Here is a 17,650-nt window from a genome sequence, read left to right as displayed (position 1 = left end):
GAATGGGAAATCTGCATGATGGGAAAATTACTAAGCCCTAGAATGGCGCAGAATAAAGTCAAGCTGACCTAGATTCTAATGCCAGCTTTAAACCTCATTAGTTCTATAACCCTGGATCTCAGTTTCCTCATCTCTAAAGTAAGGATACCTCTTATCTTACAGGATAGGATTGTTGTTACACATTAGAGATAGTATGTGTAAAGTACCAAGCACAATATCTATCACAAGATTGTTCAGCAAATGAAAACTATTATTATAATTTTGAACAGCTTTTAATATAATGAATTTATAATTACAGAGCAGTTCAACTGCCAGTTTGCATCATGTCTTGAACATTACTGCCCTTACTACCAAGCACAGTGCCTGACCCATAGTAAGCATTTAATAAATATTTGCTGAGTGACTTTGTGAGAAAATAAATTCAAAATAATACCTGAAAAGACAAAAAAATAGATAAATTTAAAAGGATGTGAGATTTTTCTGATGTTGAAAGCACATAGAGAGACTTGGGGATTAGTTGCAGCTAGCAATTTCATAAAGTTGATTCCTGAAACTGGAATAAAATCCCTGAGAGAACAGATCAAAATATGGAAAAGAGGGAGGGGAGAAATTGTAAGACAGTGATTAGAGTAGGATATGTATCTTGTAAAAAGTCCCCAAGTAATCTAACATAGGACAGTCTTTTCTGTCCTCTCTTTTAATGAGAATTCCAGATTTTAAGTGAGTATAAGTCACTTAGGGAGATGATTGAAATTTCACTTCTTCACACACCCTAGTTGTGATTCTAGAGGGGCCCAGAAACCTGCATTTTTTAATATGTATCCTACGTGATTCTGATAAATGATATGTAGACCTGCTGAGAAACACTGTTTGTCAAGTGATCTGGATTCTGGACTAACTATATAGGGTTCAATATTCTCATTCATATAACTAAATTCCTGCCATTCTCTTGGGCTATTTAATGTTTACCCTCATTCTTTTGAGAAATAAAATACTTCATTCACAAAAGAAAAAATATACTGTCAATAAACAAAAGAAAAGTTACTTATTCTAATAAGAGGCTTTATACATGTAAATTAAATGAATAATGGTTTTTTACCTATTGGATTAACAAGGATTTGGAAATTCATAACATTCAGTTTGTATAAACTGCAGAAAGTGGTATAACGGGAACAGTAGGAGGGAGGAGAGAAGAGAAAGGGGAAGTACTGGGGCCTGAATTAGAGAAAATTATATAGATAATAAAATGGTTACTGTAGTGAAGTAACATCTCACATAGTTACTCATTTATTGTATGTGGCAAGAGCAGGTGAAATCTCATTTAGCAAGTCATGAAAAAAAGTCCAATAGTTAATTAATATTTTTTTACCTTTATTTTCTGTTTTAAGATTTTTAGTATTTGTTAACTTTTTCAGAATATAGTACTTTGTATATATACAATTTTGGACTTTTTGGATACCATTCCAATATGAGAACTTTTTATTGTCAAATAATATTGTTATTATTTGAAATAATATCTGAAATTCTGAGTGTGATTTTGATGTCAAAGAAGATTTTAATTGTATATCCTGGTTCATGTGAACTAATGGCATCATTTTATTTCACATTACTAACTATAGCCTTTCACCTACTTGAAGACTGAAAGAAAAATGTGAGATGAATGTTCACTTTAAGTAAATTAGCGTTACTTAATATATTACACATATGTGAAAAAATTCTTTTTTTCTGCATTTCAAGTCCAGTGTCAAAGCTTCCTAGAAATATAGAAAAACATATTCAACCTCATTAGTAATTAAGGAAGTGCTCATTTAAACAGCATTCTATCTCTAGAAATAGCAGCAACTTAAAATTAATATGCAAGATTGCTAAAGATATGGGGATTTGACAACCTCATACTCTGTTGATTAAAGTATACTTAGATGCACAGTCATATATATAATGATTAATGTCAATCAATAGGAAAATAGATAAATTATGGTATGTCCATAGTCTAAAATATACAATTAGTAAAAAGAATGAAGTAGGCTTCTTTTATTAACTTGGAAAATCTCCAGGATATGTTAAGTGGAAAAACCCATTTGAAAAATAATAAGTACAGGATGGCCCCACTTGTTTTGGGGGGAAAACCATATATATTTAGGCTTACAAATGCATTTTTTAAAAATCTGAAATTATACGTAACAAACTGCTCATGGTGATAGTTCTGGAAAGGGAAATGGAATTTTAGAGTTGGGGTGATAAAAGGGGCTGTCATATTTTATTCTTTATGCCTTTATATCTATACAATTGTTCAAATTCTTTTGGAATGAATATAAATATATATGTGTCTATATGTAAATCTGCTTCAGGATGCTGTCCTCTTCCATAATACTATTTACTACAACCTTTTATATGGAAACATCAATGCTTCACCTGAGGAAGTATATGCAGTGGCAAAATTAGCTGGACTTCATGATGCAATTCTTCGAATGCCACATGGATATGACACCCAAGTAGGGGAACGAGGACTCAAGCTTTCAGGTGATCAGTGATTTTAGACCTGCCTCCCACTTGTATACTCCTTTCAAACTGATTTATCAGAACCACTTATATGCTACATCTCTACATTTATTCTTTGTTCTAGTTTAGCTTATGGAAGAAATGTATAGATTAGGGGCAAAGCAAGGCAGAAATAAAGAATATCTTACATGAATCTTAGTGAATTCCCATTCCTCTTCATTACAAACCAACTTCATTTAGTAGGTGCATACTGTGTGAAAGTTACTATGCTGAATAATTTGAGGGTTAAAAATATGAAAAACAAACAAGCCTGTTGTCATGGAGTTAGCACTCTATTGGAAAGTTTTAATGTAGGTTTAGAAAATTTTAAGAGAAGCTTATTTTCAAGTGAAATTGGATTGTGGTAATTTGGTCGTAACTTGGTAGTATAATATGCTTTTATCATTCTAGTTCATACTTAACCACAGCTCTTAATCAAGTTTTTTTCAATTAACTAGCCCATCCTCGAGTTATGGGTCCATTTATCAAATTGTAGTGATCCCCAATTTACCATGTAATATAGATTAGCCTTCTCAGTACTTGATTTTGCCTCAGCCAGCTATGCCACATTCTGTTTTCTAATATTTTTTGCCCTCTACATGCCTTTGGAGGTAGCAATAGCTAAAGAAAACTTATTCTTACTTATTTTACATTGCCTTATAACCAAACTCCTTAAAATGAGCAATGTATTGCTTAGTATCTAGCAAATAATTGGGAATAAACAGGCTTTTCTTCTCCTAGTTTTAAAATACTATTGAATAGAATTAAAACTAAGTTGATTTTCTTGAAATTTGAAAGGCATGTCAAAACTAGTTCTTCTTAGAAACTACTTCTTTGAGGAGCTTTCTGCTACTGAATTGATAGGTTGGCAGGTAGATAATTCTGGTATGGAACCTGCTTTGATAGGAGAATTTTGATCTTATGAAATAGGGATAGCATGAATATAAACTTAACCAATATTAGACATAAGGAGATCAAATATAATAATCATTGAAAAAGTAAAAAATAAAATAATACTTAATGGACCAGATAATTGACCAGGAGAGTTTGTTCCTAATGTTACTAAAGAGGAAAAATGCAAGTATTTTTCAGACTGATAATTTAATATGTAATGGAAAAGAAAAGCCAAAAGGGGACATATCAATAAAGCACTATGTTTTCTACTTCCAACTATATTTTTTTAAATATATATATGTATACATATTTTTAGTTGAAGTTGGACACAATACCTTTATTTTATTTATTTTTATGTGGTGCTGAGGATCGAACCTAGCACCTTGCACATGCTAGGTGAGTGCTCTACCACAGAGCCACAACCCCAGCCCCCCCGCAACAGTATTTTTATATAACAGTAATGACTTTAGACCTACAGGAGTCCCAGTGATCGAAGAAAGGTTTTTTTTAATATTTCACTAAATATGTTCACTACTTAAGACAAATATTTTCTAAATATTTATTTCTGTGAATAAATGTGGGCTTCTATATTGTGATAAGAGGAATATTGGACTGGGAATCAAATCAGGTCTAGTCTAGATTCGTTAAAACTTGCTTTGTGACCTTGAACAAATCAGATAATCTTTTGGGGCTTTTGTTTCCTTTTAGTTTTAAAACATCTGTTATGCTAGATACCTATAACTAATAACTAAGTGGAAATAAGAGATATATAGTGTATACCCTTAATTTTGAAGAATAAATAGCATTCTATCAAAAACATCCTTGAGAATACTGGCTGAATGGAACTTGTTTATGTCAAGGCATCAATTTATATTCATAGTTTCATGTCTTCAAGTTTTCAGGGTTTTTTTAGGGGCAATGTACTAGGGATTGAACTCAGGGGCACTTGACCAGTGAGCCACATCCCCAGCCCTATGTTGTATTTTATTTAGAGACAGGGTCTCACTGAGTTGCTTAGTGCCTCGCTGTTGCTGATGGCTTTGAACTCACGATTCTCCTGCCTCAGCCTCCCAAGCCACTGGGATCAGGTGTGCACCACCATGCCTGACTAAGTTTTCAGATCCAATTTGTGTTTGGCTTTGTTGGTTCTCTAATATTGAATTTTTTTCTTTCTGAGATTGCTATTCATTGAGAACTATTTATATTATAAACAACATATAATGAGCATGTTTTTGGTGAGAAGAACAATTACAGAATTTAAGTTGTTAGGCTCCCTACTCATTCTCGCTCTTATGCCTGCTACATAGTCAAATTTCAGTATTTATGTTCAAGGAAATATAGTTTGGTAAAGGATATCATTCATATTATATCATACACAATAAGATGAAAAATAATCAGGAGCATAGTTGAATATTGATGGTATTATTTGATGGTCATAACCAATAGGAATACTAGCAACATAAAATATTTCTGTGCTTTCTTAAATTAAAATTTTTCTTCATCAGGAGGAGAAAAGCAAAGAGTAGCAATTGCAAGAGCCATTTTGAAGGACCCACCAATCATTGTCTATGATGAAGCGACTTCATCATTAGACTCAATTACTGAAGAGGTAAATGATAATGAAAATATAGAGCTCTTTAATGTTTAACATTTTTCCTTATAAGTTTTAACAGAATGACTGCATTTCTTTGTAGTTTAAATGATCTTCAAAAAATAAAAAAATAAAAAAATAAATGATCTTCAAGTGGAGGTACAATAAAGCAAAATGCCTAGCCCTTTCCCCCATGTAGGAGGTGTTGATGGTTAGAATGCCATTTCACATCAAACTAGCTATCACATTAAATTTATTTGCAAACATGTCTCATTTTGGAATTATGTGACACCTTATAATGATGTTGTATTACCCTTGCACCTTGCAAAGTTGTACAAATTGCCTAATGTGCTGAATAGAAGAGGATTTTTCTCTCTCCTACTGCCATTTAATACTTATTAATGTAAGTCATGTAAGTGATTGTGACACTTGTGATACAGTGCTCACCAGAAAGCCTTTCACTTCTTATAGATCAACTCATTGAGGTGCAAGTCAGGTACACACAACCTTCAGCACTGGTATCAATTTATAGTCATTTCACAGGAAATATTTTAAACATAAAGATATTGTGGCACTGATGTTACGATACTACCCCAGCAACTACATTACACTTTGTAACATCTTTATATTACACACTTAAGTCTCAACAGCAATGATAATTTCATTAACAAATCCCCTTAATCTAGAACTGAAGATAGGCAGATTTTGTCAGTTGCCTCCATCAACAGTGGTTGATGCAGATGAAATCATTATCATCTACCTTTTAATTTAGTACTTAGTATTAACCTAGTGTTGAAGGATAGCTCTATTTTCAGATTTATAGGCTGTATGATGCAATATTTGCTTAGGGAGTTACATTTTAGGACACATTATTAAATCAGCAGCATGTTTAAAGCAATTTAATTCTGAAGTGAACTGGTTAGCATGGGGATTTATATTTTTGTTGTTGTTCTTGTTGTTTTTTGTCTATATAGTGCTAGGGATTGAACCCAGGGCTTCACATATGTTAGGCAAGTACTGTACCACACAGCTACATCCCTGGCCCTTTTAACTTTAAGACAGAGTTCCACTAAATTGCCTAAGATGACCTCAAACTTTTGATCCCTTCTGCTTCACCTCCAAAATAGATGGGACTACAGTTATGCACTACTGCACCCGGCTGATTTGTTATATTTAAAGTGAACCTTAACTTGGACCAAATCCCATTTATTTGAGTAGGAACCTGCTTATGAGAACTTTACGCTGAAAAATGGGTCATACTACCACAAATTAAAAGTCCTTTCAACAGTCTTTATGGGAATCACTTAGTTTTATTATGTCATAGAATATAACCCTTTAAGAGTTTACAGAGAACCCCCCCCCCCAAAGGGAAGGAGTTACCAGAAGATTGGGAAATTTGAATAAGCCTTTATAAAAGGTCCAGAGCACTCTATAGGATGTCAGAGTTTAAATTCTTAAGGATAAAAATTGCAGTTTTTCTTAGTATTGGCCCTGTACTTGATTTTTGGTCTGCCTTAGTAAAATACAGGTCTTCTTTTTTGTGTAACCATCTGCTCTCAATAATTTTATACCTTTAATAAAGAAAATGTTTAGAAGTAGCTGTAGGAAACCAGTGGCACATCCCCACCCGCTACACTGCTATTTCCATCTGGCCAGCTGTACTTAGACCCAGGTTTCCAATTTTAAAAGCAACAAACAAAAATGTATTTTTCAGACTGCATTAAGATTTCCTCAAGTTAAAAATACACGGATGTCTTTATCTCCCCTTCTGTCCTCTGAGTTTCAACTAAGGAAGAACTAATATTCCTGTACTCTTCAAGTCTCCCTGTCTTTCCCTGGTTGATTTAAAATTTTTATGTGTCCTATCATTTGAGAGCCTCCTCATTTTAGTTTTGTTCTTGTTGATAAACATATTTGGCTATGCTCCTGATGTCACTGGAGTTGCTGATTAATTGTTTGTTTAGTTTTTAAGTAAAGGAAATATCTACCTTTCCCCAGACTTTGTGTTTTACAGAAATGTCACCTATCTTAATAATTTTTCCCATTACTATGTAGTTGTATTTACTTTTCCTTTCTGCTTGATTTTCTCTTCCTCTTTTAATATTAGAGGTCAGTTATTTGGTTCTGGTATAAAACTTGCATCATAAAATATTAATTGACATTTTATATATTCCATTAAGAGATATATGATTATTTTCATTTACAGTTACCTAATGGGTTGATTTTTTTCCTTCTGACTCTTCTTGTCAAACTTGCAGACTATTCTTGGTGCCATGAGGGATGTGGTCAGACATAGAACTTCTATTTTCATTGCACACAGATTGTCAACAGTGGTTGATGCAGATGAAATCATTGTTTTGGACCAGGTAAGAGATTAAATGTTAGTATTCAAAGAGCATTGGGGATTGTTATTGATACAAGAAATAAATATTGTTTCTAATAATATAGAGTTTATGTTCTTTGGATGAGATTGAATACCAATAGGGTTCTGTTTTTAGCCTCTTTGGTAGGAAAGAATGCATGTCATTTCCAAGAAGGAGTAAACTCTATTAACTCTCTCTTTGTTAAAGCACTAAAAGCAAAAATTTGATAAAGAAAGCATTAAATCTTCACTATAGAAGCAGGTTTTCAAGGGTGTATATGTAAAAGAATTTTTCTTTTTTTTAAACATCCCATTTTCTTTTTTTTAAACCATTGCTTTTTTTAAAAATATCTTTATTTTATTTTATTTTTTATGTGGTGTTGAGGATTGAACCCAGCACCCCGCGCATGCCAGGCGAGCACGCTACCGCTTGAGCCACATCCCCAGCCCCGTAAATGAATTTTTCTACATTAGTTTTTGCTCCGAGTAGAATCTTTGCTCTGTGCCTTTGCTATGATATGTATTTTTATTTTTCTAGCACAGCTCGTACCCTTGATGTCTAAAAGATAATAAAATAAACTGGTGATTTTCAAACATGATCATTTTTATTTTGTTTTTTCTTATGGAGAAGATAAGAAAATAGGCAGCTTTATCTCCTTTGAAGGAATTACTTACTATACAAGTGTCCTGAACAAATCAGAGAATCACTAGTGTGATTGATAAATTTTAAAATTTGTAATATTTTCTTTTTCTCCTTTCTGTAAGGACCTCTTCTCCCCACCTCTTAGTACTTGATTATGTCTAACATTGTTCAGTTTTCCATATCATATTCAGCCTTTTCTATGATTATTTTTCCCTTCTAGTAATTTCTAGGAAATTAAAATTTTGAAAGCCTATTCACTGAGAGTTAACAGGGAAAAAAAGTATTATGTGCTTTCTGCATATTGAGTTATTGGAAGGTACTTTTTCAGTCCCCTAAAACTTTTTATATGGTGCTCAGTGCTGTTGTGTATATACTATTTATTTTCTATGTGAATTTTATACTTGTGACTTTAGGCCTTTCTGTTACTTAGTTTATAAATGTTTATATTCATTAGAAAATAAACTGATTTTTCTAGTATTATTATACCAGAATGTCTTAAATGGAAAATATTTAAATATACCATCTCATAAAATTGCATTCAAGAATCTGAAATATAATCTGGTGATTTTTTTTAAACTGGGGAATGATAATGTTGCCAGTGGGTTTTAGATTATAATTGGAACTAATTTATTAATGAACATAGCACCTAGATCTAAAATCTCCTTATGTTGATAATTTGATGGTTCTACAGTTGCTTGATTATAAAGATAACAGATTTTCATTTTCTAGTGAAACTAATGTGACCTTTATTTCTGTTGGCTGTTGGTCACCTCATGTGTTCTGTTAGTAGTCTCTTAGAATATGTGTGTTAAGATGGCATATCTAAGGGATATTTAGTTAAACATAGAAGATTAAACATATTTGCTTATCTCTTCTCTCTCCAATCATACTAAAACAAACATAAAGGAGTAAAATAAGTATAAACCCACAAGCACAAATATACTAAGAGAGGAAATTATAGTGAACAAAAGACATCAGCAAATGTGGGGAAGATGTTAAGTAGATAGAGAGATTAGCACAGTTGATATATTTGAATATTATGTGCCAAAATGGAGATGAAACCAATAAAAAAGCAACTTGGTATATGTTGTAGACCCCTGAAAACATTCAGTAATTGGAGCCACCCAGGTATTGTGCAAAGGCATAAGATTGATATAACAAAATTAAATGTATATAGAATAAATAGTGTTTCCAGGGCTCTTCCTCACCCCACCCCACAGCCTGGTGTTTAATCCTTCCCAACCTAAGCAAGGAGCAGGAAAGTTTCTTATCAGGACATCTCTAGACACAAGAAAACCACCAAATACATTAGCAATGAAGGTAAAATTAACTGGATATTAAAACATACCAAAGGATCAAACCATATCCCTCATGTCACTTGCTCCAGGAATTTTGCCACAGTTGTTTGTTTCTGCCATCAATGTTCCTTTCCTCATCAGCAGATAATTGGAGTATTCTCTGAATAAACAAAGGTAGCCCCAGAAATAAAACAAAATGGGCTAGTTGCCCATCCTGATCAGCTCTTAATGCTCTATTATTAAATATCAGTGGATAATAAAGGAAGACCTCTAAAACAAACAGAAAAAAAGGAACACAGTAGAAAATGTAAACAGCACAGAGAGTGTAAGAAACTTTAAAATATAATAATATCTCTAGAGGTCATGGAAAATATAGCATTTCTAAAATAAGAGCAAATGCTGTTAAGAAAAGGAAAGGAAACTTATGTGGCATGATTTCTAAGGTAGATTGTTAAATGGGAAAAAAAGTAGGCTTCACAAGAGTACATAGTATATAGTATGACGCCTTTTGCAAGGGGGATGAAGTAAAAAGAATATATGTATATGTGCTTATATTTGGAAAAAGAAACTCAAAAGGAAGCAATTGGCTACATACAGGATGGGAATGGAAAAGGGTGATAACAGGGAAGAGATTGTGACTTTCCTGAGTATACTTTTTTATATTGGTTTTACTTTTGAACCATATTGGTATTTTTGTTTATTCAAAAATAAAATTAAATCAATAAGGATGGGGGGAAATTGAATATAAGCAGAAAGCAGCAAAACTACGTATAAAATTGATAACCACATAGAATACAAATAGAATTAGGGCTAGGATTGTGGCTCAGTGGTAGAGTGCTTGCCTAGCACATGTGAGGCACTGAGTTGGATCCTCAACACCACATAAGAAAGAAAAGAAAGATAAATACTGTGTCATGTACACTAAAAGTATTTTAAAAATAGAATTAATCCAAATGACTTTACAGCATATTACTCCAATTAAATACACTCTCAGTGGAGTATATTATAAGTATAAAAAGAACTAAAGAAAATTTATTCTTTATTAAATTTGTTGTTGGTTAGTATTATGAGGATAGGAGCCATTTGGAAACTATTTTTTATCTGAAACTGAGCATATGAGTATATGTGTTGATGGTGTTAGGAATAGATATCTCACTTTGAAGAGTAAAGATACAAATATGCAATGGTCAAAAAAAGGGAGAATCTCATAATGTTATATTGGAGTGGAATTATCAGTGTGAATTTATGATATTTTAAAAATATTCAGATTTTTGTGGAAAAGGCCTAGAAGCAGTGAAAACCTAGTAGCGATGAGTGTAACTGGCCCACAGATTTTGGCCACTTAATACTGCATCTCATTAAAAGGAACCAAGATTCCTTGGAGAAATAGTTGATTCCAAGCTGGGGTGGGGAAATTAGTGAAAACACAAGGACACAGGAACCATTTTGAATGGGCCAAATTTGGGATTATTAGAGCATAAAAAAGAATAATGACACTAATGAATTGTAACACACTGAGTAGAAAACTAATCCCTGCATCCATAACAATACTTCTAAAACAAAAAGTGCCAAGGGGAAAGGGAAAGCTGTTCTTTAAGAATGTCAGCTAACACATGTAAAAGAAATGATAAATGTAGAAAATTTTACAATTACCATTGTAATAATTGATTCACTTAAGGATCATCACTGGTTGCTGAAACATGATGAGAAGCTATTGGGGAACAGAATATTCACAGATTTTGAACATATAACTTATATATAACTTATTAGTTACAAAGAGAAAAGGTACCTTTAAAGAGAGAAATCTCACCGGACTCTGTAGCACACACCTGTAATCCCAGACATTTGAAAGGCTGAATGAAGCAAGGAGGATTGCAAGTTTGAGGCCAGCCTAAGAAGCTTAGTAAGAAGACCCTATCTCGAAATTTTAAAAATTAAAAATAACAAGGGCTAGGGATGCAATTCAGTGGTAGAGCACCCCTGGGTTTAATCCTTGGTGTACTGCAAAAAAGGACTTTTTAAAATAAAATATTAAAAAGAGCTCGGGGTATGGCTTACTGATAAAGCATCTTGGGACTTCAGTTACCAAGTAGTATAATGAGAGAGGGAAATCTGGTAGACATCCTTAATCAAGTGATCAAATTTAATATCAATAATGGAACAAATTGACCTCATATACCTCCTGATGTGATTCACTGAAGGTACATCATCACATATTTCTGACAAAAATGTTTAGCTTGGATCTTTGTTTTTTTAGCTTAGATGTAATAATTAGAAACAACTAGATAACACAACCTGAAAGGCATTGAAGAAAAAGCAGGACTAAACATTTTTAAAATGCCAGTGACTGTTTTCTCTCTCTCTCTCTCTCTCTCTCTCTCTCTCTCTCTCTCTCTCACACACACACACACACACACACACACACACACACACACACACACGGAAGCTGTTATGAAGTCAATGTGTTGATCCTGATTTGTTCTTAGAAAAAAAATAAACATTTTTGGGAGAAATTGATGAAGTTTGAATATGAATTTTATATTAGAGTATCATATCATTGCTGAATTTCCTAGGTATGATACAGTTATATTCCCATCAGTAAGTAAAATGTCCTTATTTTTAGGAGATAAATGCTAATGAAATATTTAGAGGTAGATTATAATGATGTCTACAACTCATTCTCAATTTGGTTTGGCAAAAATATATATATATTTAGAAAGTGTGTAAAGTGAGCCATGTGGTAGTACACACCTATAATCCCAGGAATTTAGCGAGGCCCTAAGCAACTATGAGACCTGTCTCAAAATAGAAAAAAAAAAGGACTGGGGATTTGACTCAGTGATTAAGCTCCCTGGTACCAAAATAAATAAATAAAAGCTTGTAATGTGACATAAATCAAATGTTGAAATAACAGTTGTTAAACTAGGAGAAGCATATATAAATATTCATTGTATAACTTGCAACATTTAAAAAAATTTAAAAATAGAGATGGTAAGTAAATAAATAAATAAATAGATACTCAGAGAACAAGAGCTTTTGGAAATGAGAAATATCATTATTGAAATAATGCCAAGGATAATTATGAATGTAATACACTCCACAATTGTCATGTAAGAAATAAAGAAAGAAAGAAAGAATGCCAAGGAAATATCCAAAGGATAGAGCAAAAATAGTGAAAATAAAAATGAGAAAAGAAAGAATTAGTCAAAGAGGCCCAACATCTGACTAGTGGTAGTTTTTTAAAAACATTTTGTATCAAGATATAGCATTTCTTCTCCATAATTAAAATTAAAAAGAAATAAAATTAATGTCCAAAAATTAAATAAGAGGCTTTTTGTATATACTATGTTTATATGCCATGTTAAATTAAGGAGAAAATTTTTTAAAAATCTAGCATTTCCAAAACATACTTTTTAAAAATGTAGTTAAAGGAAACCATTTTAATATATCACTATATTTCTTTCCAAATGAATGTTTTATGTGTATATTCATATACATGTTTTCCCATATTCTTTTTTATTAGTTATTTTTAGTTATATATGATAGTAGACTCCATTTTGATATAATTATATAAACATGGAATATATCTTATTCTAATTAGGACCCCATTCTGTAATGGTGGATTCACTGTGGTATGTTCATATATGTACATAGGAAAATTATGTCAGATTTAATCCACTGACTAGTGATAGTTCTAAAATGAGAGAATAAGAAAATTATCAAAGAAATAATACTCAAAAGAATGTCCAGAAGTTCAGAGCAAGAGTTTCCAGATTGAAAGTGCCTACCAAGCATCCACTACAATGAATGAAAAGCAAAGAAAAACCCATACCATGGTGCTTTATAAAACTCCAGAATTGAGGCTACAGAAAATAACCTAAAAGCTCTGAGTGGTGGAAGAAATTGAACTAATACATTGCCTCATATAGTTGATTATGAGGAAAATAGTGATCAGAAGGGTTTTATAATTCAATAAAAAACTTTGGAGAGATTTCCAGTAGTTACCAAAAATTAAGCAAATGGAAAAATAAAGCAGTCACCAAGTCTAGGAAGAACAAAAACATGCAAAAATACCTACTTGGTGCAACAGGAGATATTTACATAGTCATAATAAAGTAAGCACTAAACTAAAATTTGAAATATTGCTGATGTTATTTGAAGAGTGAAAAATGGGACACTGGGAATGTGGGAAAATACAAGAGTGAATCTCCATCTTCCACAATAGGAAGTCAGTATATAATGCAGTGAATCAAGAATTAACATATTCTCTCTCTCTCTCTCTCTCTCTCTCTCTCTCTCTCTCTCTCTCTCTCTCACACACACACACACACACACACACACACACACGCACACACACACGTAAATACAGAACTCAGACTTGAGCACCGACAAATTTTAGTTATTTTGCTTAGGGGGGTATTTGTAAAGGTCCTATTACCAGGAGTACCAGTAAAAGTGACAAAGTTCCTTTTGTCTCCCGACACGTTTAATAGACAAATTAATTGAAGTTCAGAGTTTGGAATCTATATCAAATATATGCAATGCTAAGTTTAATAGCCATTGTTAACAAAAAATAGCCACTGGAAAAAGTAAAACTTTATTTTTATGAATTTTTTTCTATTACATAAAATCTTTATTTCAAGTTACACATAAGGCTTTTAGAATATTAATTTTAGATCCTTGTATAAATAACAGTGGTTTGGGTTTGAATATTTACTGATTATAGAAAATATTACCTTCTTAAATTTTTAGACTTCCCTTTCTGCCCTGAAAAATAAAACATTAAACACTTATAGTATTGGGAATTTCATGATGTATTGTTTATTCACTGGGACTGATAGGTCAACACTGAAGATAGCATTCTTAACCTCAATTTCTCCTACTTATTCTATAAATGAGGAAGTAGGAGAAGTATTCTAATGGATGCAAGTCCTTTAAAATCTTTCATTATAAATTATCATATACTTTTAGGGTTTTTTTGCTAGTTTGATGACCTTTTTCTGTGTTTCTCTTGTGTTTGCTTATTAGGGGAAGGTAGCTGAACGTGGTACCCATTATGGCTTGCTTGCTAACTCTGGCAGTATTTACTCAGAAATGTGGCATACTCAGAGCAGCCGTGTGCAGAACCATGATAACCCCAAATGGGGTGCAAAGAAAGAAAACATGTCCAAAGAGGAGGAAAGGAAGAAACTACAAGAAGAAATTGTCAACAGTGTCAAAGGCTGTGGAAACTGTTCCTGCTAAGTCACATGAGACTTTTTCTTTCTTGTTTTGTTTTACTTTGTTTTGGACTACACTTCAAGTACAATTCTGCCCTGAAAGCAGAAATGTTTAAATTAAAGCAAAAGTCATACATTCCCATTTTCTATAATTATTCTTTTAGATAAGATTTGTTGAAGGGGGGATTTGAGTTACATCTTTCCCAGTCTATTTTGTGCTATCTGTATTTAACCATGAATTATTTTCTTGTTACTGCCCTGGTTATAGTCATCACACAATTTTTGTTACTTTGGCTTTACCCCATTACCCTTTTGAGACCCAGTATGCATTTAACATCCATAACCAGATGAATCGGATAAGTTTCCAAATTTTTGTAGTTTTTCAAGGCTCCTTTATGCTGACAATTTGACAAAAGACAACTTAGTGTCTTTTTCTCAAAATTAAACAGACTATAATATGAATTCATTGTTCTTCCTCATTTTCCCTCCAATTAAAATACTTCATTAATGTGAAAATTGGATCTTAAACATAAAGTAAGAGCTTTTCAGAAATAGACATGCATTTATGGTTTAAATGTCTTACCTGATAGATAACTATACTTAACTGTTTTAAGTATTTCCAGCTATGTACTTTTTGGAAGAAAACCTTAATATACATGCATATACATGACCTTTGGTATGTAGGAAAGGATTCCTATAAATGCATGTGTGTGCACATGATGACAAATATTCATTAGATAACCATCATTCTTATCTATGTTGACATTTCAGAATTACTTTATCATAGGTATTATTTTACTTTTTTAGTAATTTAATGAGTTCCTTTAAGTCTGGCATGACAATTAACCCAAACACTAAATCAATTTTTAACTAGGAGTAGGGGGAACATGTTTTTCTTACTAGAAATAATTATTAAAATTATTATATGTTTCACATAGAAAGTTCCTCTGTTAAGCTGGGCATGGTGGTACACACCTGTAGTACTAGCTACTTGGGAAGCTAAGGTAGTAAGATTACTTGTGCCCAGAAGTTCAAGGTCAGCCTAGACAACATAGCAAGACCCTATCTCTTACAATTAAAAAAGAAAGTTCTCTCTTCTTCAGTATGAATTTGCTTTAATTTGTTTGATAGTAATTATTCAGTTTGAAAAACTTTCTCATGAATGGCTGCATAACCATGTATAATAAGGTTTTATTTCTAAGGAAAGTACTTATTTTATTGGTTTATGGTTCTGATGTGTTTTAAGTGATAATTTAGTATGAGAGTGATTATTATTTCTTTTTTATACTGTGGATACTATGGATAAATGTAAACTTATATACTTTAGGCTATTTGATAAGGAACCTGAGGCCAGTATTTCATAGTCAGTTTTTGATACCAGAGTAAGTGATGCAGGATCTTGGGTTTTAAAGTTGAAATGAACACTGAGTTGTATAATCAGTTGCATAGTAGATTGGCTTTCTGTGGGGTTTTTTTTTTTTTTTTTTTTGGACATTTTTTTACTCTGAAGCCAAATAGCATTAGCTATTCTGAAAGTAAAAGAAGCCCTTCCTTTGAATAAATCAGCTACATTACTGGAAATGTGGTTTAAAAATCTAGAGAAGAAATTTTTCATCTCTGTTAATTCTTTCTGTACATTTCCAATGATGCTGGTGGAAAAGATTTGGCGTAGTTGCATAAACAAGCAGGTAAGATTGAAGTAATCATTAGTAATAATTCCTTTTGAAGTGTGAATAGCAGTGTCCAGAGCAAATTATTTTGTGATATGGGGATGATTTAGTCCAAGAGGGTAGGAATATTTTCAGGGTGGAGATAATTTCCCCACTAAAAGATTGCTAAGCTATTTTCTTTTCATATGATTGCAGGTGGTCCCTAGGCCACTGTGGTCATTAACCAGTATTTTCAGTTAATAAAAACTTAAATTACCTGGAAAACACAATTATTATAGAGGCCATAACTAAGTCTTAAAGACATTTCTCTTAAAACCACATTATATTAAGGTTGTTCTATACAGGGAAATAATAGATTAAGATGAAAGAAAAGATTCCTAGGATGATTCACTCAGAAAATACCAAGAAAAAGGGCATTTAATTATAATGTACTAATTTTACATTGCAATATTACATACTTACACAAAAGGATAATGTGGATAAATTTTTAAATCAGCATTGCAACAATGCTTTTTTAATGTGTTGGGATGAATAAGCTGCAGTTTTGAAGTTGGAGCTCTGAAAAAGGAACAAGGTGATAGGGTTTTATTTCTTATATCCCTTTATTTTAAAGACTGAAAATTTTACATTCTGAGGGAATCCCAATTTACAGAAATTAACTTGAAACCAAGGTAATTTGGGATCATAAAAACTGGGCCAGATGCTTTACTGAAGGTTCTTAACATAGAAATATCTTGGTGAGCATATGGACTCATTTGGAAGTTTTTTGAACAGCTCAAGTGTCAGGGTCATTTGTCAGAATCAGAAAGAGGCCTTAGCTTTTGGATATGAACAAGCCCAAGATATGCGTTTACTGTTCTTCTGCAGGGATTTGCACCTTTTCTATACCTTAAGATGAATACTTTGTGTTTCCCTTTGGTGTTGATAAAGCTTGGTTTGTGAAGATGTCTATTGTAAGAATATGTTTTGCTTTAAAGGCAAGATATTTAAAGATTGTATGATTCCCTATTTCTAGATCACTTTGTCCATACTGCCATCTTGATCCTCTCCTTCTTACTTGCTGAATGTGTCAGCACTTTTGCCAATATGTATTCATATTTCTCTTACCTTGCAGCTTTATTACAGACTATTTTGTTGTGAACTAGTAATTGAAAGCATTTAAATGTATTTGCAGTTGCAGTTTTCTTAAATTATATAAAGTTCCTTCTTTGAGTATATAGATTCTGAATGTAAAATGTATAATACCCCACAATATTAAATCAAATAAGCTGGTTAAAACTGGTTAAGACAAAACAACTCAACCAAGGAAACCCTTACCATAGTTTTATTGTTTATATCAACATGTGTAGAAAATCATTACTAAATAAACATTGTCTTTGTGACTAGAAATGGGTGATTGAAGCAACTCTTTTCTGCAATAACTAGGGAAAATTGA

General features: G+C 32.5%; 1 protein-coding gene across 1 annotated transcript in view; it reads left to right on the top strand.

The window, feature by feature from the left end:
• Nucleotides 1–16,766, top strand: part of Abcb7 (ATP binding cassette subfamily B member 7) — a 103,840-nt gene extending 87,074 nt beyond the window's left edge. Inside the window, exons 13-16 of the mRNA XM_026405576.2 lie at nucleotides 2,349–2,520; nucleotides 4,938–5,041; nucleotides 7,282–7,389; nucleotides 14,355–16,766. Of these exons, the coding sequence (XP_026261361.1) occupies nucleotides 2,349–2,520; nucleotides 4,938–5,041; nucleotides 7,282–7,389; nucleotides 14,355–14,570 (600 nt within the window). The 3' untranslated portion in view covers nucleotides 14,571–16,766. The remainder of the gene's footprint in view (nucleotides 1–2,348; nucleotides 2,521–4,937; nucleotides 5,042–7,281; nucleotides 7,390–14,354) is intronic.
• Nucleotides 16,767–17,650: the final 884 nt, after the last annotated feature.

The sequence above is a fragment of the Urocitellus parryii genome, chromosome X (assembly GCF_045843805.1).
Source record: "Urocitellus parryii isolate mUroPar1 chromosome X, mUroPar1.hap1, whole genome shotgun sequence".
NCBI classification, from domain to species: domain Eukaryota; kingdom Metazoa; phylum Chordata; class Mammalia; order Rodentia; family Sciuridae; genus Urocitellus; species Urocitellus parryii.
Note: the sequence above shows the minus strand (reverse complement) of the source record. Positions and strands in the feature narration are given on the sequence as shown.